The 24,664-nt window shown below is 33.1% G+C and overlaps 1 protein-coding gene across 1 annotated transcript in view; it reads right to left on the reverse strand.

The window, feature by feature from the left end:
• Positions 1-22,678, reverse strand: part of LOC133173819 (ER degradation-enhancing alpha-mannosidase-like protein 3) — a 40,143-nt gene extending 17,465 nt beyond the window's left edge. The window contains exons 1-18 of the mRNA XM_061308867.1: positions 22,550-22,678; positions 20,768-20,813; positions 20,553-20,653; positions 20,351-20,390; positions 16,790-16,902; positions 14,969-15,122; positions 13,489-13,620; positions 12,544-12,649; positions 12,054-12,151; positions 9,544-9,753; positions 8,102-8,185; positions 6,623-6,747; positions 6,259-6,421; positions 4,478-4,659; positions 4,247-4,388; positions 3,962-4,043; positions 3,664-3,773; positions 2,003-2,122 (exon numbers count right to left, since the gene is read on the reverse strand). Coding sequence (XP_061164851.1) covers positions 2,003-2,122; positions 3,664-3,773; positions 3,962-4,043; positions 4,247-4,388; positions 4,478-4,659; positions 6,259-6,421; positions 6,623-6,747; positions 8,102-8,185; positions 9,544-9,753; positions 12,054-12,151; positions 12,544-12,649; positions 13,489-13,620; positions 14,969-15,122; positions 16,790-16,902; positions 20,351-20,390; positions 20,553-20,653; positions 20,768-20,813; positions 22,550-22,656 — 2,115 coding nt within the window. The 5' untranslated portion in view covers positions 22,657-22,678. The remainder of the gene's footprint in view (positions 1-2,002; positions 2,123-3,663; positions 3,774-3,961; positions 4,044-4,246; positions 4,389-4,477; positions 4,660-6,258; positions 6,422-6,622; positions 6,748-8,101; positions 8,186-9,543; positions 9,754-12,053; positions 12,152-12,543; positions 12,650-13,488; positions 13,621-14,968; positions 15,123-16,789; positions 16,903-20,350; positions 20,391-20,552; positions 20,654-20,767; positions 20,814-22,549) is intronic.
• Positions 22,679-24,664: the final 1,986 nt, after the last annotated feature.

Genomic DNA, 24,664 nt, shown 5'->3' on the forward strand with positions numbered 1-24,664 from the left:
TCGTGTGACATCAAAGTCAACAATTGCTAATCAGCTGTACGTGTTAATCTTACTAAAATATACAAAATACCTCTGACATGTAAAAATACCAGAGGGTGACTTAAACACTAAAGAAACAAAAGGTGCTTGAGCTGTATAATAGTCAATCAAGACAAAACTGTGATCATCTGAAATTTGTGACAAAATTTTACTATCTTTCTGGTTCAGTCTTGGACTTGGTGTTGGAATTCTGTAACTCCTATGTACTAAATCCTTGTTGACTAAGAGAGTGTATGAAAATTTGTGAAGTTTTAGACATTATGTTTTGATCTTTAGTTTGACTTCATTTTGTGCTAGTTTGATTGATTTTCAATTAAAAATACAAGCATTTTCATCAAAGTATTGAAATCTAATTATGACAGCAAAATTAATTTTAATGTCAAGACAGAGCAGCAAGCATACATTATTTTTTTTCTTGCATAGAGCTAAGTAGAATTCAGACACACTGCAGAGGAAACATGACTAAAACTTTACTTTAAACTGACTAACATGTCTAGGTGACAAAAGAAAACACAAGAGGCCCATGGGCCACATCGCTCACCTGAGCACTGTGGCTAGGAAAAAAGCAAATATCAGTTCAGTATTGAAAAGGGGAAAGGGGGGGGGGGGGTATGATTTAAGCAAACTTGAATCTACACTAACTAAGGATGCTTACATATTTCTTAAACTGTGGCTTTTTTTCCTAGAAGTTTGAAGTTTCATTGTGGTCCAACCCTTCCCCCAGAGGTCTTGATTTGAACAAATCTGAATCAACACTACCTGAGTATGCTTCAATATAAATATGACCAATGATGGCATTGCTGTTCTTTAGAAAAAATACATATGTATTCCTATGTATAACTTTGCTCGTCCATTGTGGCCACACCCTACCCCTGGGGTTATGATTTGAACAAATTTCTATCTACACTACCTGAGGATGCTTCCACATAAATATGACCAATCATGGCATTGCTGTTCTTGAGAAGAAGATTTTTAAAGATTCTTCCTATATATTCCTGTGTTAAACTCTGATTGTCCATTGTGGCTCCACCCTACCCCGGGGGGTCATGATTTGAACAAATTTGAATCTACACTACTTGAAGATGATTCCACATGAGTTTCATCTTTCCTGGCCCAGTGGTTCTTGAGAAGAAGATTTTTAAAAGATGCCATTATTTTTTCACTAATTTGTAATTATCTCCTCTTGGAAAAGGGTGTTGCCCTTCTTTTGAACAAACTTGAATCCCCTTCACCCAAGGATACTTTGTGGCAAGTTTGAATGAAATTGGCCCAGTGGTTCTTGAAAAGAAGTAAAAAATGTGAAAAGTTACAGACAGATGGACAGCTAGACAGACGAACGCCAGACAAAATGTCATCAGAAAAGCTCACTTGAGCCTTTGGCTCAGGTGAGCTAACAAGACATACTTAAGGTGAAAAAAGATTTTCTCTTCTTTTGAATTTCTTTTCACATCTTTAAAAAACAAATCACAATTGGTGAAAATGCTTTTATTATGAATATGACAATTGCCAAATCAATTTAAAATGGTGACTAACAGGAAAAATTTAGGCACCTATTGGAAATTTTAGTAGCACCATGATGACTGAATATAGGCCTGATCAGGTAGCCAAGATGTTAAAAACAGGTAAAATCGTAGGTCTTACTCAAAAGCTGTAAAAATGGACCCCAATCAATATCAGTCAATGAGCCACAGATTAGCCATGCAGTATTCTCTATTTGTGATTGGCTATAGAAGTACACATACTGGTATTCCTATGGCGTCATTAGTCTAAATTGTATCCAATAAGCATTAAATGCCAATGAGACCAAATAAGTCTCTTAAATGTCATGATTTACACTGATGGTGTTTTGACTGAGCTTGTATAATCAACATAACTTTTCTGTTTACTCATAAAAGCGAAAAGAAGCATATGGTTAGAAACAAACACGTAAGTCTTAAATAAGATGTGAGTCCTATACCCTTACCTTGTCCATAAACATACAACTTCCCCTCTCCAGCACCCCAATCTTTCCCTCCAAGTCACGAGGGTTCTGTATGGTGTGGCAAGCATCATATGGTGTGACAATCGCCACCTGGCCAAAAATCTGAACAAAATAACGAAAGCATAAAGCCAAAAAATGTTTATCAAATTAAGGCATTTAAACCTGAGCTGAAAAATTGATTTTGGTTTGTAACTCAGTCACATAATAACATATTAAATAGATTTTCATATTTTTTCTAACAATTTATTTTCTTTATCATGTTTAGGTTAAAAGACACTGTGGGAAATGTAAGTTGGATTATTAACCCTTTATGCATAGTACCAAGTAGTGCTCATTATTAAGGAGGGATTCTTGTCTGGTTTATGACTAGATGAAATATTCAAAGTATATTTGCTTATATGTTTTATATTTTTAGATGTAAGAGATTTAAAAGATGATATTTTTCTTTCCTCGTCACAATTGTACAACTTTAAATACAAATGGTAAGATGAGTTTGAAATCTTACAGGGACTATATTTTTGGCAGGATGACGACATATGAAAATATCTTCTTTCTGCCTCTCAAAATAATTATAGAACAATGAATTTAGTTATAATTTTTACACAATCAAAGACTTGAAGAAAATTTTTAAATGTAAGTTAAATTTATAATAAGGGACTAAAGTTTTAAAATATATCAAATAAATACAATTTTCGAATCAAACTACAATTATGTTAGCTTTTAAAAGCTTCCAATCTAAGTTCAGATTTGAGCCAAAAATCCGTAAAAAGTGTTTTTTCTCTCTTAGTAAACAGTCAAAACTTTTTGTTTTTATATCATTTTGTATCTTTATGTGACAACTTTACCATATGTGAAAATAAGAAAAATTTAAATATAGGAAGCATATAAAAACAACTAATTAAAAATATCTTAAAATTTTAAGAAAAATAGAGAAAATTCGGATTAGCCAATATCCATTTTAGTTAAATTATTTATGTCAATTTGGTAATATCATCTTATAGATCCTATATGGTAATATCTCTTTATGAAAAAAGAAAAATATTTAATTTATTGAAATAGAAGTAGGCATCGCATGATTGGCAACAGTAATTTTTTTATTCTTAATGTCCAGGGAAAAGGTACTGACCTTGACCTGACCTTGCCTCTAATATAAAATGGTCAAATTTAATCTAACTAATACCATCACTTAGTGATATTGTCTTCTTGATTCTGTGAAAATTTCATTGATTTTTAAATATAAGAAATAAGTGTTCTTAAGAGAAGAATCCCTCCTTAAGATAAATCCTTCTTTACTTCATACTTGCTCAGTCTTCCTTATCATTCAGAAGGAAAATTTTCCTCCAATGACAACAAAGTGGTCTTTTTTCATTATTTTCAAATCCTTTATAGCATTTTTAATTATCAGTATTTTAAAAGAGTATAGTAAACTCATTACAAAAACAGGACTTTTCAGCTCCTTACACAGTAAATCCAGATAAATAGTGATGGTAAATCCAGATGTAGAGTGATGGTAAATCCAGATAAACAGTGATGGTAAATCCAGATAAATGATGATGGTTTATCTAGATAAATTATGATTATGGTTTATCCAGATTAATGACGATGATAAATCCAGATAAATAGTAATGGTAAATCTAACTTACTGGAGGATTCACTTTAAGGTTGTATCCAAACTGAGCAGGTCCTGCCTTTAACGATACTGATCCATGGAACGGGTTGGACACAAACTGTACAGTCATTGGTTCTTGTTGATCTGTAAAACAGCAAAATTTACAATGTCATTTAAAAGACTTTGATCAATTTTGCTTTGAATAATGAAATCTACAGTAAAATGGGAAATCAAATAATTATCTTTTTATTAAGGGAATTACATTATTTATTCTAATTGTACAAAATAATAATGTTAGCTATATGATAAGATAGTGAACTTCTACCACTTACGGTCATGTTGTGCATTTTGAGACAGTTCAATCATTTCTTTCATAAATTCTAATCCCTCCTCTGCATCTTGCTTTGAGGCAGCCTGTTAAAACAGATAATGATTGGCTAAAACAAGAATTTAAAACAGATAATGATTGGCTAAAACAAGAATTTAAAACAGATGATGATTGGCTAAAACACGAAGTTAAAACAGATAATGATTGGCTAAAGTAAGAATTAAAACAGATAATGATTGGCTAAAACAAGACGTTAAAACAAACCCGGTAATATTTTCTATGTACTTACAGAGCCAGCAGAGTGGAGGAGCTGAAGTCTTCCATCACTCATGGTAGAGATCTTGATTCCCATCCTGTTGATCAGCTCCTGGTGTTCTCTGTTACTTATCACAAAGTCTGCAGCATGTAACCTCGGACTTGGTCGAATACAACTGAAAATTTTTTTTAAAAAAAATCATAAAACAGCTGCAGTTTTCTGGCAAACAGAAAACAAATGTTGACCTCTGATACAGGAACAGACCTGTCCCCTGGGGAGAGTACATTATTGACGTAATCCTTAAGTTCTGTGCGAATGTCAAATGCATAGGATGTGGTTCCCTTGTTGAGGTGGAGTGGGTTTGGACAGGTTTGCTGGTCTGAGTTCTCTTCAGGATCCAGTAATAAAGGTCCATCCAGGTTAACATCGTACAAACTGGTTTTCACCTGCAAGTTCAATTAAAACATCACCAATCAGAACTTAAATTTGGATAAAAACATGCCGGTATGATGGTCTTCGTTTAAAATCTTAAAACATTCTATAGTCATTGTTCTGATACATCCGAGTTTGAGCCATTGAGACATGGTAGTTTTGAGCCATTGAGACATGGTAGTTTTGATTTTTGAAGAAGTTAACTAAATGAATTTTTGTAATTGTCATAATTAAAGCTGCCCTTTCCTGTATTTTTTTTTTTGTTTCTTGTTCACCACAGAAATGCCAATCTAATTGGCAGTAGCTGAAGTTTGACGTGATGAATGTATGATAAATTGTACGTTTTCCTAATATGGTCAGGTGTACTCCTATTCTTTTAAGGACATTTAGCTGTTGAGAAGCTTTCTTACAAATATCTGAGATATGAGAGCTAAACCTAGGTAAAACCCAGTAATTTTACTTCATTTTCTGGATGAGTCATATCATCTATTTCAAAGCAGACAATTTCCTTTTTTGTTTTTTTTTTTATATTATGGTTTGATATTTATTGGCTCAGAAGAGCTAAAAAGTAGGTCACTGTGACCTACTTTTGAATCAATATATCCCACAAAGTCCTACAATGCATCAACTGACAAGTTTTGATGAGACCAGTCCTTATAGTGGGGAAAATGTCAAAGATTTTAACAAGATATTAATTTAGGTCAACTTTTAAGTGACCTTCAGACCATTTCCTTTTGGCAAAAGGCTTTTGCCTTAGAGTTACGCCTTGACCAATTTTCAATTCTATGATAAATCCTCATCCTTATGTTTGACGATAATCTGCTCCGTGGTTCTTGAAAAGAAGATTGTTGAACAACCACTCCTTTTGATTTTTTATTTCCATATTATAATATTCCCTCGTTTAAAGATCACATCCCTATTTTCAGTATACAAGAAACCCTTGGGTGAAGCAACTCTATGACAAATGGATTAAAATTGGCCTAAGGGTTCTTGAGTTATGGTCCACATTCTAAAAAGTTTATACAAAATACATACCGAGTAAATGGCCATAACATTAACTCTTTGAGCCTTCAAATCTGAAGAGCTAAAAATGTTTGTTATTGCAGGAATTAATGGTTGCAGCCATTGTAGAAAAAATACATAATCAGCATAATCTGGTTATGTAAATCCTGCATTATCAAAGAAAGACAACTTATTGTCTGTGTTTTGGCTGTATTTAAAATCTCCGACACAGGTTTACCCCCTAAATACATAAAATATCATATTACTGATCTGTACAAAATTGTATGTTTCACTGATAGAAGAGCCCACTGCTTTAGAAATGTTTCATACGATGATTTTAAAACCAGCTATAACTAGTTGGCATTAAAGGATTGATCAAGTGAAGTGGATTTTATAAGAAATTAAGAAGAAATAAAGGAGATAATACCCAGCAGATTTGAATATACAAATACAAATTACATGACAATAGTTCTTGCTATATCAAAACTGCAGTTCTATTCATATAATTTTGCATAAAAAATAAAATGAATACATTATTTAAAAAAATTAGTATGGGATTTCTACAGGAATAAAGACTTTTTTGTTGCCCTCTTGAGTGTTAATGACCTCACCTTTGTTTCTATTGTGGAGGAGTTGACGAGGGACAGGGTCAGGGGGAGGAGGTGGGCCTCAGTGGTGAAGATGTACTCATTGACCGGTACCACTAGATCCCTCTCCTCCGAGAACAACAGGTAAAGATACTTAAAGGTCTCTGCCAGCACAAACGAGTCTAGTCTAGTGAGAAACAGATAAATGTGATACAAAAACAGTTATGTCACAACACATGTAACACCCATGGTACTCTTCTGTCAACTGGTCACACATTATGTGACCTTTGAAAAATCAACATTTGAAAATTAACATGCCATTGGGTACAAAATCAAACATTTTTTTACATTCTTAAGTTTTTTTGGAACCCATTACAACAGTACTTACTGATCCTCATGTTTCCCTGTGACCACATCCTTTATGGCAGCAAATCCACAAGGCACCCTAGCGTGCTTGTTCAGATTCTCCACAATTAATCGCCCAACTTGTAAATAATGTGGATCATGTGTGGCCTGTATGGAAATGAACAGTTATCTTGTATGACTTCTACATCAAAATTTCTGTTTCTCAGGACTCAAAATTTAGTAAGCTAGGTAAAGAAACTCTACCAAACTTGGCTTTGTGATCAAACAATCAGTAAACAATATTTACCATGCTACGCAATTAAGCTGATATAAATAACAATCCAGTACATGTACATTACTTTGCTTTTTTCGAAATTGTCTTATCTTAACTTTTAAAGACTATGGTCCATATTTTACATTTTTCCAAGAAAAAAACTCTTCACCTGGAACCTTCACAAAACAATCAAGGCACCTGATCCTACCTCTGGAATTTCCAAGAGTTTGTGTTTATGCCCTGTTCACAGATTTGTATTGTTTGGGATTTTCATGAAATCGATCACTGTTCGTTATCTTCAACCTTTTTCATTGAGAAATATTGTATCATTTTTAAACGTCAGGATATAGACACATGTTGATCATGTATCAAATCTCACTAAGCCACAAGGGCATTAATTGGTAAATTAATCATCTACCAACCTATATATCCTCATACTGTACATGTAGACCTTATTACTTATTTATATGTATGACAAATAATTGCAAAGTTAAAATCTTACAGCTGGTCTACCATTTATGACATTTTAATGAATTTGAGGAAATGTGACAAATTGGATCGATATATATTGCTCAAATACTGTAAATCACTTTTTATTCACAGGAACTTTATTTTCGCATAATTAGTGGGACTGCTTGCTCACAAAAATTTCATTTTGGGGCATATTTCTAGCACTAAAGAATATATAGTACAATATCCAAAGTTCATGAAAATTATGTCTCTCTTATCAATACCAAATGACCATCACGTGAAAATAAAGTGTCGCAAAAATTTGGTGATCTTCAGTAATTGAATTTATAGAATGGAAAACATTTGCAAATGTATGTTCATTTAACAGAAGCTGCAGAACTGTAGCGTTATGGTTTTATATTTTAGTTTTTGACCATAACGCTAAAGATCATGAAATACAAATATTGTGTTTTGTCGGATGACAACAAATTCAAAAGAAGCTAGTTTATTGGTCTGTAGAGATGACTAAAAAGGATTAGGAGGGGGATAAAATATACAGGTTGTTTAAGGAATATGTCTGGAATTAGGGAGTGAAAGGTAGTTGATTGACCAATGCTGGAAAGTAGAGACTGATATAAATGCCATAAATTGCACCATATTTGCATTATGGGATCTGTAGCTTTATGGTCAAAGACTAATATATAAAACCATAATGCTACAGTTGTGCAGTTAATTTAACAGCACACACAATAAATCATCTTCAGTGCCTGATTATCATTAACATGGCAAGACATTCACCTTATACAGAAAATATGTTGATTCAACAAACTCTGGTCTCAGAGGGTGTTGTCCCCAGTGGACTTTAAAGTCTGTAGTGAATGCCTGTAACAAAAACAAGTCATCTATTAATTGCGAAGGCATGATATGGAATAATGAACTATTAAGAAACTAGGTTAAGAGGAATTTCTGACACTGAACTTTTCATCTTGCTGCTTAATTAACACCTAACGACATCAACAACTAAATAAATAATGAATAATTAAATAATTAAACAAGCTGTCATTTTTACCTATTACTTTACATTCACCAATACATGTAAACCAGCTTAAGAAAATAAAATAAACCTGATAAAAGACATTAATGGTTAACCAAAATTTATGTACATGTATAGATAAACAGTAAACCTATGGGCCTAAATGCTCACCTGAGTCACCCTGACCCATTCATCAACAGAAGACTTTCCCACTTTATTCACATAAAAAAAAAATGTTTACCCCATGCTGTGGCCCAACCCTATCCCCAAAAGGTCATGACCTAATTGGAATCATGGGGATGTTTCAATGTACTTATGACTAACCTGACCCTTCATTTTAACAACTTCATTCTCCTTCACCCAAGGATGCTTTGTGCCAAGTTTGGTTGAAATTTCCCCAGTTGTTCTGGAGAAGAAGTTAACAAGGCCGAGTCTAATTATTTCTATCCTAAATATTTTAATAAATTTTCTTAAATGAATTTTTACTATTATATTAATTATTTTAACATAAAAAAAAAATCAAATCTTTACCATCCCGATTTCTTAAGGGGCTCTCTCAAAAGTTGTCAAAATTTTACTATTGGACCCTATGGGATTTGTTGGAAACGTGCCAAATTATCACATTTTTCTCATATTTTTTGTATATCTAGGAATTATTACAAAGGTTATTTTTTTTCGATGTCCAATACCTCTAAATTTGCCATATTGCGACTTACATTTTGTATATATCGGCGCAGGTGAATTAATTTTGGTAAAAAAATAACAATGTTTAGATTGCTCTTATATTTCTTCTAATGTTCTGTCAACAATTTTCAATAAAATGTCCTTGAACATCTTGAATTTTCAAACAAGTCATGCATCATTCTTCAGCTTCATGCATGGCTTACAGAACGGAAAACAGTGACGTCGTTAAAGCCATTTCAGCGTTTGTTCCTAATTATTGTCTTAAAAGCACACTTTAAGACCATGAAAGTTACAGATAATGCAAAATAATGTTAATTTTGTATCAAAATTATAATACTTAGGATAGGTGTTATGTTGCACCTACGACTGCATGAAACTAAACACCTGCGCAAAGTCATGTGCACTCGAATTAGACTCGACCTCGTTAAAATATGAAAACTTTACACAAGACTTGGACATTTAAGGGATGCTGGACACTTACTTGCTTTTAGCTCTGGTGAGCTAAAAAGTAAAGCATTTTTACCTCAGGTAGAAAATTATGCCTCTGAATCACTTGATACAGCATTTCATGTGTTTTAATGGCAGGACTGATGTCGCCTTTTAAGACCTGTAATCCCGGCCAGAAAGCAAGGAGAGCATCCATGAAATGTCGGGCTGATGACGTGGGTTTATGCATGTGAACATCAACCAGCATTGGTCCTTTACTCATGTACTTCATAATGGAATTATAATGCTGTAATGTAATAAAAAAATATCATTATATATGAAGGATGATGAACTTTGAACACATACATTTTTAAAACTAGAAATATGTCCATAGGAAATGAATGCCCTGTTTAATGGTTCATTGTATAGCAACAAGAAAAGAAATATACCTATTAGTGAAATATGAGGAAAGAAGGAATAATTTTTCATTTTTTTTTTTCAAAAACAGAGCTGGTATCTTAAGTACAGTTGTTGTCTTTTGTTGTATGAAATGTAGTGTTCATTCATCATATCTACATTGCATCTAACAGCTAAATGAAGTCTTATTCTTTCCAGTTGATATCTCTCTATTTGTAGCAGATATATATAATTATGATACTTCAAGTAGGTATGGTTGAAATTTTCTCATGAGATTTATTTCTGTATGAAATTGTTTATAGTAATCCTTTTTTTTTAATTCAATAAAATGAACTACAGCTAAACTTCAAAATCTCGAACACGGATATCTCGAATACCCCGGATATGTCGAAGTTAGGCCGCGGTTCCGACGAAATTTGCTTTATAAATGATTAAAATAAACCCCTCTATGTCGAACATGGTAATGTCGAATACCCTGGTTATCTCGAAGTAAAATTGTGTACCCTTTCATTAAAATCACATGCGTTATCTCGAAGTCGGGATAATTTTCCGCTTTGATGATCAAGTCCGTTAGGTAAACTGAATGCTCTATAACACCCACCTGTCTGTCACGCTCGGGTTACCTGTGTTCCTGTGATCAACAGATAATAGCGCGATAATTATACGAAGTGTATGTATGGCTTACCTTGATTTTAATTATGCAAGCCAAAGGTTGTGTTTATTAGTCTAATGCGTACCCATGGATGACACATTAATTGTTTTATGGCTTGGGTACATATATCTTGTTATAAATGCTATTTAAAGCTTTGTTTATTATGCGCGCATACACAGTTTATGCATATGAAAGTGAAAATTATAAACAACAAAGTGAAACAAAATTCTCTAATTTAATGCAATTAGAATTTATTTTTCCTATATGAACGTGCAGAATTTACAATCGTCTGTACACACCATACTTCTGTGTATATTTAATATACAAAGTTTTTATTTTGTGAGTTATGAAGAGGATGCAAAAATCTTTTTATTGCTAAATACATGTACAGGTATATTAAAGAAATTGTATACAGAATTTCAAGAAGGAATTTTGACAGGTTTTTACTATTAAGTACATGTTCACTGCACTAAGTTTATTTGAGGTTCATTTGAATTATAACCCTCGATATGTCGAACCCCCGGATATCTCGAAGTTCATCAACGGTCCCGTCAACTTCGAGATAACGAAGTTTAACTGTACTAGGAGCAACACTGTGGGGAGAAGGTTAAATGCAAGGTCAAAGGGAAGGTAAAGGTTAAACAGTGGAACAATTCTCATCAATTTGTTCCATCATATGAAGCTTGATAAAAATATCTGGAACAGTTTCTTTGAAGCAAAAGTAAATGCAAAATGAGAAATAATTGGTCAAGCTGAAAGAATTAAAGTTAAAATGTTCCAACCAATAAGAATCTTTGTATGATAAAAATATTTTGAAAGTAAAGATCAAGGTCATATGGAAGGCCATGGTCAGAAAATTATGCCACAATTTAATTGCTCTTACCATTATGTATCTTTGTATGATGTTTGACAGAAAGTGAAGTTCAAGGTCATAAGGAAGGTCAAGGTAAAAATTTACAACACAGTTGAATTGTTTTCACCTGCATGTATCTTTGTTTGAAGTTAAAAGAAAATTCTTAAACAGTTCCTTTAAATCAGCTCAATTGATGAAGAACGAGACAAACATAACAAACAATACATGCCCCTGCCATACTCTTTCAGTTTGTGGCAGAGAAAAATCTATTGAAGGTTTAGCAAGCAAAAGCAAGGCCCCCTGGTATCGCACCCCAGAGCATGACACAAGGGTCTTGAGGAAATGACCTTGCATCTAGGTTTAGACCATGTTGACACATCTACAAGTCAATGACAAAATCATGCTCAAGTTTAACTTTTCTCTAAGAATACGTAGTTGTGTCCAATGACCTTGACCTTAAATATACTTTCTTGACCTAGTTATTTGAAACATGGCCTCAACTTAATATCATAACACTCCTTTAGGTCATGGGCAGTAATATACAATACTTAGATTTGAATTCCTATGAAATAACAAAGATATTGCTGGGCTATGAATGTGGCTCTGCAAGACTGAGTTTTGCATGAAATATTACAGAAATCAATTAATACCCATTGTGTGTACTCAAGAAAGCCTGTAAACTTACCCTATCAAATCTGTACAAGTACTTCTCATCACCAAGTAAAACATAAGCTTTCAATACATATTCATAATAGGAATCAGTGCCAGCCCCAACACCTGCCTCTGTCAATCAAAGAGAGATAACTCCTGTCACATCTTCATTATGAGGTTGAAAAATTATATACATATGTCTTCAAACATTTGACCGAAATACATGAACATAAAAACCTTAAATAATTGTTTTAATCCTATCTTTTTTGTATTAAATACCCAACTCTCCTTATCCAGACCCCGCTGTGGACATTAATGACCGTTTTATGCATTAAATACCCACCCCTCCTTATCCAGTCCCCACTGTGGACATTAATGGCCGTTTTATGCATTAAATACCCACCCCTCCTTATCCAGTCCCCACTGTGGACGTTAATGACCGTTTTATGGATTAAATACCCACCCCCTCCTTATCCAGTCCACGCTGTGGACATTAATGACCGTTTTATGCATTAAATACCCACCCCTCCTTATCCAGTCCCCGCTGTGGACGTTAATGACCGTTCCCAGGAGGTCACTGGAGCTGTGCCTCTGCTGCCATAGATAGTCCATAACTTTATGGGCCTTCTCCTGCAAAGGCAAAATATTCATATTTTATTACCAAGATAACCACAGCTGTTATCTGTGTATAGTTAAGTCATTTTAGTAGAATAAACCTAGTCTCATACAGCAATAACAAAAATATTTTTGTGTAATTTTCAACATCATCAAATAATGCTATTTTTTGATTTTTTGCTGACATTAGCCACAAGCTCAAGCTAGCTTTTCTGACTGAATTGAAATGTGTTTAGCAGCACTGGTTTGTCTGTTTGTCTGGTTCTCTTGTGTGGTCTGTAAACTCCCATTTTCAACTTTTCCAGAATCACAGAATCTATTTCTACGGAGTACAAAACTTGGGTAAAGAGGATTAAAATTTGTTTGGATAAAAAGCCACATCTCACATCAAGGGCAGATAATAAAGGACTATGTAAAAATGTTATGGATCATTTAAAAATATTCTCAAGAACTAGAGGACCAGAGAAGACAAAATTTATGTGAAAGGTTTTTCACTGAGTAAAGATGTGGAGTCATGGTATTTTAAAAATAGAAAAATAATCATATATTAATGACTCTTTAAGAGTCCTTTCCTCAAGAAGAGCTTGACTATTAAATTTCAGCAGCCCCATATAGTGTACATTGAAATATATAAAGAGACATCCTGTTTCAGCTAGGGAGAGACAACAGTTGGAGAAAACTTCAGGTTGTAAATTTTTAACAAACTAGAAATATCCTTAATTAACTGAAATTATTTCATAATTTCATCTGAAAAATGTTCAAGATATGTATAAAATTTTTCCTTTAAATATGTTTACTACCCGGTATGCTAAAATCACACTTGAAGTAAACATCTAGACTAGTTTGATACTAACCTCGAACACCGGGTCTCCCGTTAGACGACTTAATGCAGCGAATTCTAATATCATGGTGCCAGCACAAGCAGTACATGTGTCCTTATGTCTCTGTGCTAACTTATCTTTCTCCATACCATATTTTAAATTAATCTGAAAAATACAAATCTAGCTGAGAGGCAAGGATCATTTGATGCTTCACGTCTCGTTTGATCTGATGATCCACACTTGTCAACTCGAAGTGATATGGTTACTCAGATCAAGTTACTGTTATAATGATAAATTTATTATATTCCCATCTATAATTAGCAATTAAAATATTATACAAGATTTTTTTTTGATCAATTATACAACATATGTTTCTTTAAAAAATACACATTTCTGAGGAACTTTATTTGATATGCAAGAAGAAATGTCACATATGCTGTGTACTACATGTATGTCATCAACTTCAGAAATTGGTGACAAAGATTCAGAAAACTACAGTGTTTTGATCTGAAAAGTCAGATCACATCATCACACAATTGCATGAAATCAGCAGTAAAGCTGAGTAATACACAATCGGGTATATAATAAGATGTCTTAATTGATCAAGCTAAATAACAGCTATATTTTCTTTAGTTACATAAATTACAGGGAGCAATAGATTCAGAATTTCTTTGAAATGACACAGAATACAATATAAGCTATAATACTCTGGAATATAGAATACAATTTAAACTGTAATACTCTGGAATATAGAATACAATGTAAGCTGTAATACTCTGGAATATAGAATACAATGTAAGCTTTAATACTCTGGACTATAGAATACATTGTGAGCTGTAATACTCTGGAATATAGAATTCAATGTAAGCTTTAATACTCTGGAATATAGAATACAATGTGAGCTGTAATACTCTGGAATATAGAATACAATGTGAGCTGTAATACTCTGGAATAAAGAATACAATGTGAGCTGTAATACTCTGGAATATAGAATACAATGTAAGCTTTAATACTCTGGGATATAGAATACAATGTGAGCTGTAATACTCTGGAATATAGAATACAATGTGAGCTGTAATACTCTGGGATATAGAATACAATGTGAGCTGTAATACTCTGGAATATAGAATACAATGTGAGCTGTAATACTCTGGAATATAGAATACAATGTAGACTTTAATACTCTGGAATATAGAATACAATGTGAGCTGCAATGCTCTCAGATATAGAATACAATGTAAGCTTTAATTCTCTGGGACAAGATACAATGTTAGTTGTAATAATCTGGGATATGGAATACAATATAAGTTTAAATACTCTAGGATATGAAATACAATGTAAGTTTAAATAATCTGGGATATGGAATACAATGTAGGCTGTAATACTCTGGGATACATAATACCATGTAAGCTGTTATAATCTGGGATACAGGATACAATGAAAGCAGTAATATTTGCAGTAACAATACATACTTTGGGATATCAAATACCAGGTACACAGTAATACTACATACCCTGGGGTATGGAATACCAGTGGTTGTATTCAGTGCTGGCAGAAGGCGGTATCCCACTTCTTTAGCCATCACTAGCAGTTCACCGTTATACCATTCCATGGCACGCCGCTTCCTCTTAAAATAAGCAGCCATCACATGGCCTCCTAATAACCCCCTTAAACACAAAATACCAGTGTTAGTAGTGGTATTCTCTTATATGTCTTAGTATACAAATTTAAAAATATCAACTTAAACAAAAAAAACTGAATTTTCCTTCCTTTAGGTAATTTGATACTCTACATGAAAATCTTTGCATGTTATATGTAACATCTGGATTAATTCTTTTTGGGGGAAGTGAGGGGTAAGCATGATATGGGGGTATATATATATATATATATATATATATATATATATATATATATATATATATATATATATATACATATATATATATATATATATATATATATATATATATATATATATATATATATATATATATATATATATATATATATATATATATATATATATATTGATCTTTTAAGTTTAGCATAAATTGACCTCTATCCAGTAATTGCAACTCAATCCTGTATACATGTATTTTGGTGAAAATATGTAAATGATACACTGTAAACATATTATACTTGGCTGTGTATTCTTTTCAGTATTTTTGGTGGAAAGCAACTTCTGCTAATTCAAGTACTGTACAACTCTAAATGTATTGCACATACGCACATAAATAAGAACATTAAGAAATGCACTAAATTAAATCTAAATCAAACCTAAACTAAATCAAATCTACGCTTACTTGTTCAAAAATCAGTTTCTGCCAACTACATAATATATAATACATTTACAGTAATCAACACATGCTTGTTAAGTTTACCTGCATTTTAAGTAAACCTCTAATGATAAACATAGCAAAACAAGAAGTCTGTGAGCCAATGCTCACTAATAATACCCCCGCTCTGATGTGAATACACAAGTTCAGTTATGGACAAACACAGTGATAACCAGGAAATTGACATCGGATTTGTAAAAACTGAATCCCAACATATGGCATGCCTAAACAAAGAAACAATTTCAAGCATCTGCGATGAGTAGTTGCTGAGAAAACTAGGAAGTTGACATCGGATTCGTACAAAAATGAATCCCACCATATGGCATGCCTAAACAAAGAGTGTGTTAAAATTTCAAGCACCTATGATGAGTAGTTGCTGAGAAAACTGCGACCAAAGTTTGTTATGTGTGGTACGGACAGACGCACGGATAAACAGGAAGTTGACATCGGATTAGTACAAAAATGAATCCCACCATATGGCATGCCTAAACAAAGAGTGTGTTAAAATTTCAAGCACCTGTGATGAGCAGTTGCTGAGAAAACTGCGACCCAAGTTTGTTATGTGTGATACGGACAGACGCACGGATAAACAGGAAGTTGACATCGGATTCGTACAAAAATGAATCCCACCATATGGCATGCCTAAACAAAGAGTGTGCTAAAATTTCAAGCATCTGCGATGAGTAGTTGCTGAGAAAACTACGACCAAATTTTTTTATGTATGGTACGGACAAACGCACGGATAAACAGGAAGTTGACATCGAATTCATACAAAAATGAATCCCACCATATGGCATGCCTAAACAAAGAGTGTTTTAAAATTTCAAGCACCTCTGATGAGTAGTTGCTGAGAAAACTGTGACCAAAGTTTGTTACGGACAGACAGACAGACGGACAGACAGACGGACAGACAGACACACAAGGGTAAAACAGTATACCCCCCCTCTCCTTCGGAGCGGGGGTATAATAAATGTTTACCTATAGTCAGTAGAACTTACCCCAAAACTCGAATATTAGTTTCAAACACTGACACAATAATATCACTGTCAAATCTGGCATAATCAATAACTAACTGGACAGCTGTTTCAAATTTTTCAACTTGTCCCAGAACCTGAAAGTAAAAGGTTAAAACCAACATGAATATCTACAAGTTCTTATTTCCTTCTGAAATGATGATATATCATGATAGAAAAATCTGATGAGAAAAAAAAGTCTTTATTTGTAAATGAAGCTGTCTTAATGTTTGTTTGCCCTCTCTCAGTTCAGGATAAAAAAAATTTGGGTCAGTAAGTAGTGGGAAAATTTTTTTCCAGAATATTTCAACATATTTGTTGACAGGATAAGAAAATTCAGGAATAAAAAGAAAACAAGAGGCCTATGGGCCACAACGCTCACCTGAGTATATTTGGCCCTGCTGTTCTTCTCCAGATTTTCTCCCTTGTAATATGTATTGTGTCACACCCTACCCCCCGGGGTCATGATTTGAACAATTTAGAATCTACACTATGCAAGGATGCTTCCGTTTAAGTTGTAGCTTTTCTGGTCAAGTGGTTCTTAAAAAAAAGGCTTTTAAATATTTTTCCTATATATTTAAATGTAAAATTTGAATCCCTACTTTGGCCCACCCTACCCCCTGGAGTCATGATTTGAACAATTTAGAATCTACACTATACCAGGATGCTTCCATATAAGTTTCAGCTTTTCTGGCCCAGTGGTTCTTGAGAAGAAGATTTTTAAAGATTTTTCTTATGTATTTCAATGTAAAACTTTGATTCCCTATTGTGGCCCTGCCCTACCCCCGGGGGTCATCATTTGAACAATTTAGAATCTACACTACCCCAGGATGCTTCCATGTAAGTTTCAGCTTTTCTGGCCCAGTGGTTCTTGAGAAGAAGATTTTTAAAGATTTTTCTTATATATTTCAATGTAAAACTTGGATTCCCTATTGTGGCCCCGCCCTACCCCCAGGGGTCATGATTTGAACAATTTATTATCTACACTACCCCAGGATGCTTCCATAAAAGTTTCAGCTTTTCTGGCCCAGTGGTTCTTGAGAAGAAGATTTTTTTAAGATTTTTCTTATATATTTCAATGTAAAACTTGGATTCCCTATTGTGGCCCCGCCCTACCCCCAGGGGGTCATGATTTGAACAATTTAGAATCTACACTACCCCAGGATACTTCCATATAAGTTTCAGCTTTTCTGGCCCAGTGGTTCTTGAGAAGAAGATTTTTTAAGATTTTTCTTATATATTTCAATATAAAACTTGGATTCCCTATTGTGGCCCCTCCCTAACCCCGGGGGTCATGATTTGAACAATTTAGATTCTACACTACCCCAAGATGCTTCCATATAAGTTTCAGCTTTTCTGGCCCAGTGGTTCTTGAGAAGAAGATTTTTTAAGATTTTTCCAATATATTTCAATGTAAAACTTGATTCCCTATTGTGGCCCCGCCCTACCCCCGGGGGTCATGATTTGAACAATTTAGAATCTAAACTATACCAAGATGCTTCCATATAAGTTTCAGCATTTCTGGCCCAGTGGTTCTTGAGAAGATTTTTTCTATATATTTCAATGTAAAACTTGGATTCCCTATTGTAGCCCCGCCCTAACCCGGGGGTCATGATTTGAACAATTTATTATCTACACTACCCCAGGATGCTTCCATAAAAGTTTCAGCTTTTCTGGCCCAGTGGTTCTTGAGAAGAAGATTTTTTTAAGATTTTTCTTATATATTTCAATGTAAAACTTGGATTCCCTATTGTGGCCCCGCCCTACCCCCAGGGGTCACGATTTGAACAATTTAGATTCTACACTACCCCAGAATGCTGCCACATAAGTTTCAGCTTTTCTGGCCCAGTGGTTCTTGAGAAGAAGATTTTTTAATGACCCCACCCTATTTTTGTTTTTTCTTGATTATCTCCCCTTGTAAGGGGACTTGGCCCTTTATTTTAAAAATTTACACTCCTCTTCACCCAAGGATACTTTGTACCAAGTTTGGTTAAAATTGGCCCAGTGGTTCTTGAGAAGAAGTTGAAAATGTGAAAAGTTTACAGACAGACGAACAGACGGACGGACAGACAGACGGACGGACGGACAACGGGTGATCAGAAAAGCTCACTTGAGCTTTCAGCTCAGGTGAGCTAAAAAATTCATGGATGTTAAAAAAAGTTCTGAATTGGGCCTTCTTTAGCCAGGTGGTCAGGAGAAGGAAAACAAACATTTTTTTTAAATATTGCCTGAGTGGGTCTTTAAGTGAGCAATGCAGAGTATATTACATATACATATACACAAGAAAAACAGTCCTTAAATTTTTTCTGTTTTCATTACGCAGGTGAGTTAAGGCTAGGTATAGGCATTTCTATGCAAATAAACTAATTAAAATGCCTAAGGACTATACCTATTATACAGAGAAAGTAAAAACTTATTGTCTAATACAGACTTGGTACCCACTAGGGATGGGTATCGCAAAAAAATTTCATATCGCGATATATCACAATTTTTTCCTCAAATATCACGATAATATCATGATATTTTTACAAGCAATTTTACAATGACTTTAAATGAATATTCATAATTTTTCCTAAAAATATGCCAGAAAAATATAACTTCACTTTCTCATCTTTTTATTTACATAATATAAAACTCGTTTTGATGCTAAGAAGCCGTTCTTTAACCATTTTTAACATTTTTTACACTTCCTGTAATTGTAATTTGAAAGATTAAACATATAAATGAATAATTTCTGGAATTTATAATTATATACCTAGATACCGGTATTTTAGTTTCCGTAACACGATACGTATCACGCAATTAAAAATCACGATATACCGGTATACTGATAAAATCGCACAACCCTAGTACCCACGACATGACATGAGATAGCCAGTACACATTATGACGTCATATTATGATGTCATTGTTCTTTACTACACAAGATTATAATGGACATCAACAAAAATGCTTCGGCGCAAGGACATGCTCTATTTTATTTAACTGAAACAAAGTATATTTAGAAGCAAAATATTCCAAAGTTTGCTGGTATTGCTGCACAAATATCAACAGCTCAGTTGTATAATTTTTATTTGTAAAGTTTTAAGTTGAATAAGGGTAAAAATGTACAGTCCGGTATAAGTTTCCTCAAATTCCGATTAAATGAGAAAATGCCTAGGATTTGTCCAGTAGTTTTATTTATCTATAGAATATTCTTCTTGGCATTATACAATTTTTATGTTTAAATAAATAGGGTAATCCCTTGCGCCGAAGCTGTTTTGTTGATGTGTTTTATTACCTACAGTAGGTAAGATCAGTGACATCATAATATGACATCAAATTGTGTACTGGCTATAACATATCGTGGGTACTAAGTATGCATAAGAAAATAAATCAAAACTTTCCCTGAATAATAAATATACCTCTTATGCGTTTTTATTAGCTCATTTGCATAGAAACGCCTATACCTAGCCTTAACTCACATGCGTACCTCCTTTACTTTACTCAAAATATTCAACAAAAATGACAAGTCGAGAAAAGTGCAGTAATTTTTTTTTTACTTACAGCTAATGTATCCAAGGTATCGATTAATGTTAAAGTAAAACTGAAATAAAATGTAATGCCATGTAACATAATTAGCATTTTGACAATATACATAGAATTTAATCTATTGACTTTACATTTAAAGAATATCAATTATGAATAATAATTATTATAGTAATAATACATACTATAATAATATAGTGATACAAGTAAATGATCTTACTTTCCAAGGGTATCATCAACATCACCCCTACTCGGCTCCGTCCCACGATACCGCCCCTTACAGCTTAATGGCATCAGTTCATCAGCAGGAAAAGCGTATTTCTGATAAGTAAAGCATTTCAATCATTCCACTTACTAAGAACATGGAAAATAGATGTCATTTACAAACTCACAATTCATATTTAAGTACTGCAAATAATATTACGTAAAAATTACCATGTAAGATCCATATGCATGATTAAACATTTCTTCAACAGTTTCCCTAGGAGAAAAACAAATATGATAAAATTATTTTGTCAAATTAAAATTTTACAAAGGAATTGAGTATTAATTAAAACAATCTTTCTCTTGACTGTTATAATGAGTTGATTTCCTCTATAAATTTACTGTAAATTTCCTGTAATACCAAATGTATGCAATACCTGCTGTCAGTCTGTAAAAAACATAACTTCTACTATATATTCAGCAAACTCATTAACCAAAAAAAAAAAAAAAATCTCTGAAATTTTTACTCTACTGTATGCTCAGTTATGTTTGTCTGTTTCAGGTCCAGCACAATCTCTTGATTTAGCTGTTTTGCTTGAATTAGTGTATAGCTTGAATTAGCTATTCCTAATAGCTTGATTTAGCTATTTTATCATACTTCTTTCTTAAATGTGCATTTTTTCTGCAAATGTTAAAAAAAAGTTACACTTTGGTGCAGTGAAAGTTTTCAACTTTTTATCGTTCTAAAAAAAAAATTAAATTAGATGCATAAAAAATATCTTTTTTAAAACCCCACCTCCTCCACATACTTTGCACTCAAAGTTCTAAAAGTTTTTGGGCTATTTAGAGAAATAGATCTGTGACCACACAGTTACTGGTCAACAAGGTAATTGACTGGAAATGATTCAGTACAATGTGAAGTAACCATACTTACATGTATCTATCCCTCACCACACAGTTACCCAAACAATAGAAATACATCTTTTGCTAACAAGTGTTCAAAAGCAGCAATCTTTAAACAATCTTTTATTTGGATTCTTTTTTTAAATAGTTCATAGTTCAAATTTAGTGTTTTTTTCTGTTTCTTACAAATAAAGAATATTTTTATGGTAGTGTTAACTACATGGCATCCTATAGCTTTTTCTATAGTGAGATAACCCTTTAGCTTGATCATTAGAGCACTGGACTGGCTAGTTAGAATAATTTAACTGTGTCTTGGGACAAGCCCTCACCAAGTTAGAATACGTCCCATATGCTTGCAATGTAGCAAATCAGAGTGGATCTGCTCCGAAGTGATTTTGAAGAATACAAAAGGAGTTGCACTGAAAATATTTAATAACTACCAAATTAATCATAACAAACATTTTTAAGATTGTATATGCCTTTTAACCTAAAAAAAAAAAATCCATATAAATAAGAAAATTCAACTCATTTTCTCAACTTTTTTCCCTCGTTTCAAATTTACACGCCATGTTGACATTTGGAACTCTCTGGATTATTCATGGAAAATCCACAGAGTTCAAGTTATTGCCTGTGTTTATTTTGCTACATTGCCAATACACAGAACTAATTCTATCCTTAAACCAGGTCCATAGGACAATATCATTTTAACAATAGAACGCTCTATAGAGATCTATGGACTGGCATGCCTGAGGTCCTAGATTCAATCCACTCAGAAGCAGCAACTTATCAAATGGCTTTATCAAGCCTTTTTGAACAGCCTAATAAAGTTATATAGCTTATTTCAAGCTATACAGCTAAATCAAAAGATCGTGGTGAACCCGTGTATACTGTAAAATGCAGGCCTGTGATAGTACAAGCAAATATCTTGATATTTTGTTTAGAATTTGAATGTTTTGTTAAAGAAATGCTACGATTATTTTCGTATTCAAACAATCTTTAAATTCACAACACACCAAGTTAAATTACTATTTGGCATACGTACTGATATATGAAAACAAATGGATTTGTAAACAACTACAGACTTCTTACGGTCAAAATTTAAAATCTCACTTCGTTTCTCTTTTTTGTGAGTCCGACATGCTATGAACAGCCGAGTCTTCATAAACAAGTATGACTATGGTGATTCCTACTAGCTTTCCTGTCCATTTGTACGTCATTTTACTCCCAGCTACAATATTTTCTCTCACTCTGTCGTGTTGTCATTACTGCTCGGACTAAACACCCAATACAAACATCACTGACTATTAGGGCGTTCTTAGCAGATCAAACGAAAATGAATAGTAAATCTATGTTTTCGGCACAATCACTGTATGTTATAAACGCTATGTTTTGCTATTATCAATATAAATGATGACTAATAATTGTTAATCAAAATTATATTAAATAATTTTAATCCAAATAAGATTTTCGAGCCCGATTCAATGAAATAATATGGGCACACTAATCACCTACAAAACTTTGAACTAAAGACTTTATTATACAATGCATGTATTAAAAGAAGGCATGATCTTGGACAGTTGTAATAAAAATAGTTGGTTTTGTAATATTTATGTAAGAAAATGGTCTAAATGTAAATCAATGAAACTTATAACTTATAATTACCGTTTCAAGAAATTTTAAAACAACTGAAAAAAATATTAGAGATGGTTTATGACTGAAAAGAAAGGTCGTCTGTCGAGTAAACTCGATACAACATATTTCTACATAAAAAGGAGTTTTAAAATTGAACAAGAGGCCCATGGGCCACATCGCTCACCTGAGCACATTGGCCAGGAAAAAAAATGCAAAAATCAGTTTAGTATTGAAAAGTTAACGAAGGGGGATGGGGATGGGGGTTGTATTTTAAACTACCTGATGATGCTTTCATATCAATATAACAAATGGCATTGCTGTTCTTGAGTATAAGATTTTTTAAAAATTTGATCCCCCATTGTGGCCCCACCCTACCCCCGGGGTCCCTCATTTGAACAAATTTCATTCTACACTACCCAAGGATGCCTCCATATCAATTTTACTAACCATGGCTTTTCTGTTCTTGAGAAAAAGATATTTTCCTATATATTTCTATGTAAAACTTTGATCCCCCATTGTGGCCCCACCCTATCCCCAAGGGTCATGATTTGTACAAACTTGAATCTACACTACCTGAGGATGCTTCCATATAAATATGACCAATCATGGCTTTGCTGTTCTTAAGAAGAAGATTTTTTAAAATATTTTCCTATAGGCCTATATGTGATAGGGTGATTTATTTCATATATTAATTATTATATTTCAGGATTAAATTAATTCAGTTAAATTGTCATATTTATTTCTTTACAGCATTTCATTTATTGAATAAATCCACATGGAATTATTTACATCAATCTGTGTTTATTGAGTTATTTATAGATGTATGACATCACAGTGGTCATTTAAACCCCTGTCCCTTTTCTATATATATCTTGTGTAGTGTCCAGGCCAACTTGGATTTCATTGGTTGGTTAGTTTCCCTCTCTTTTGGTTTTTACTTTGTTAATTACTTTTGTTGGAGATCTTGGTCTGACCAGACATATTGGCTTTTTGATATGATATGACTTATTTATGACAATGACCAAGACAGGACAGAATGTAAGTTTACTTTTACTAATTTCATCTTCTATATTGTTTATCTTGTAAATTCCCAAATAATAATATTCTAATATAAAGTATGAAAGTTCAGTTTGTGTGATTATTTTATGACTTTGTAAATATTCAGAGTAATAAGTATATTTTATATCTATGAGAATAAGTGTGTAATATAGTAAAGTTGTATTTATTATTCATACACAGATCACTGAATAGAGTACAGCTGTGTTCAGCTATATATATATATATATATATATATATATATATATATATATATATATATATATATATATATATATATATATATATATATATATATATATATATATATATATATATATATATATATATATTGGAGTTATGGCTCTATATCACATATAAGTATGATGTATATATATTTTGAATATTGTCTATATAATTATATTATTCTGGAAGAGTTCAGTATAATTTGATCTCATTGTTTTATCTATATATTCCAGAGTGTTCATACTTTGTACATATTATTGATTAAGAAAGATAACTCTTAATGTTTTATCTATGAGCACAATTAAAGGGAAA

Source organism: Saccostrea echinata, unplaced genomic scaffold (genome assembly GCF_033153115.1).
Source record: "Saccostrea echinata isolate AGI-Se365-2 ecotype Australia unplaced genomic scaffold, CSIRO_AGI_Sech_v1 ptg000056l, whole genome shotgun sequence".
Taxonomy (NCBI): Eukaryota; Metazoa; Mollusca; class Bivalvia; order Ostreida; family Ostreidae; genus Saccostrea; species Saccostrea echinata.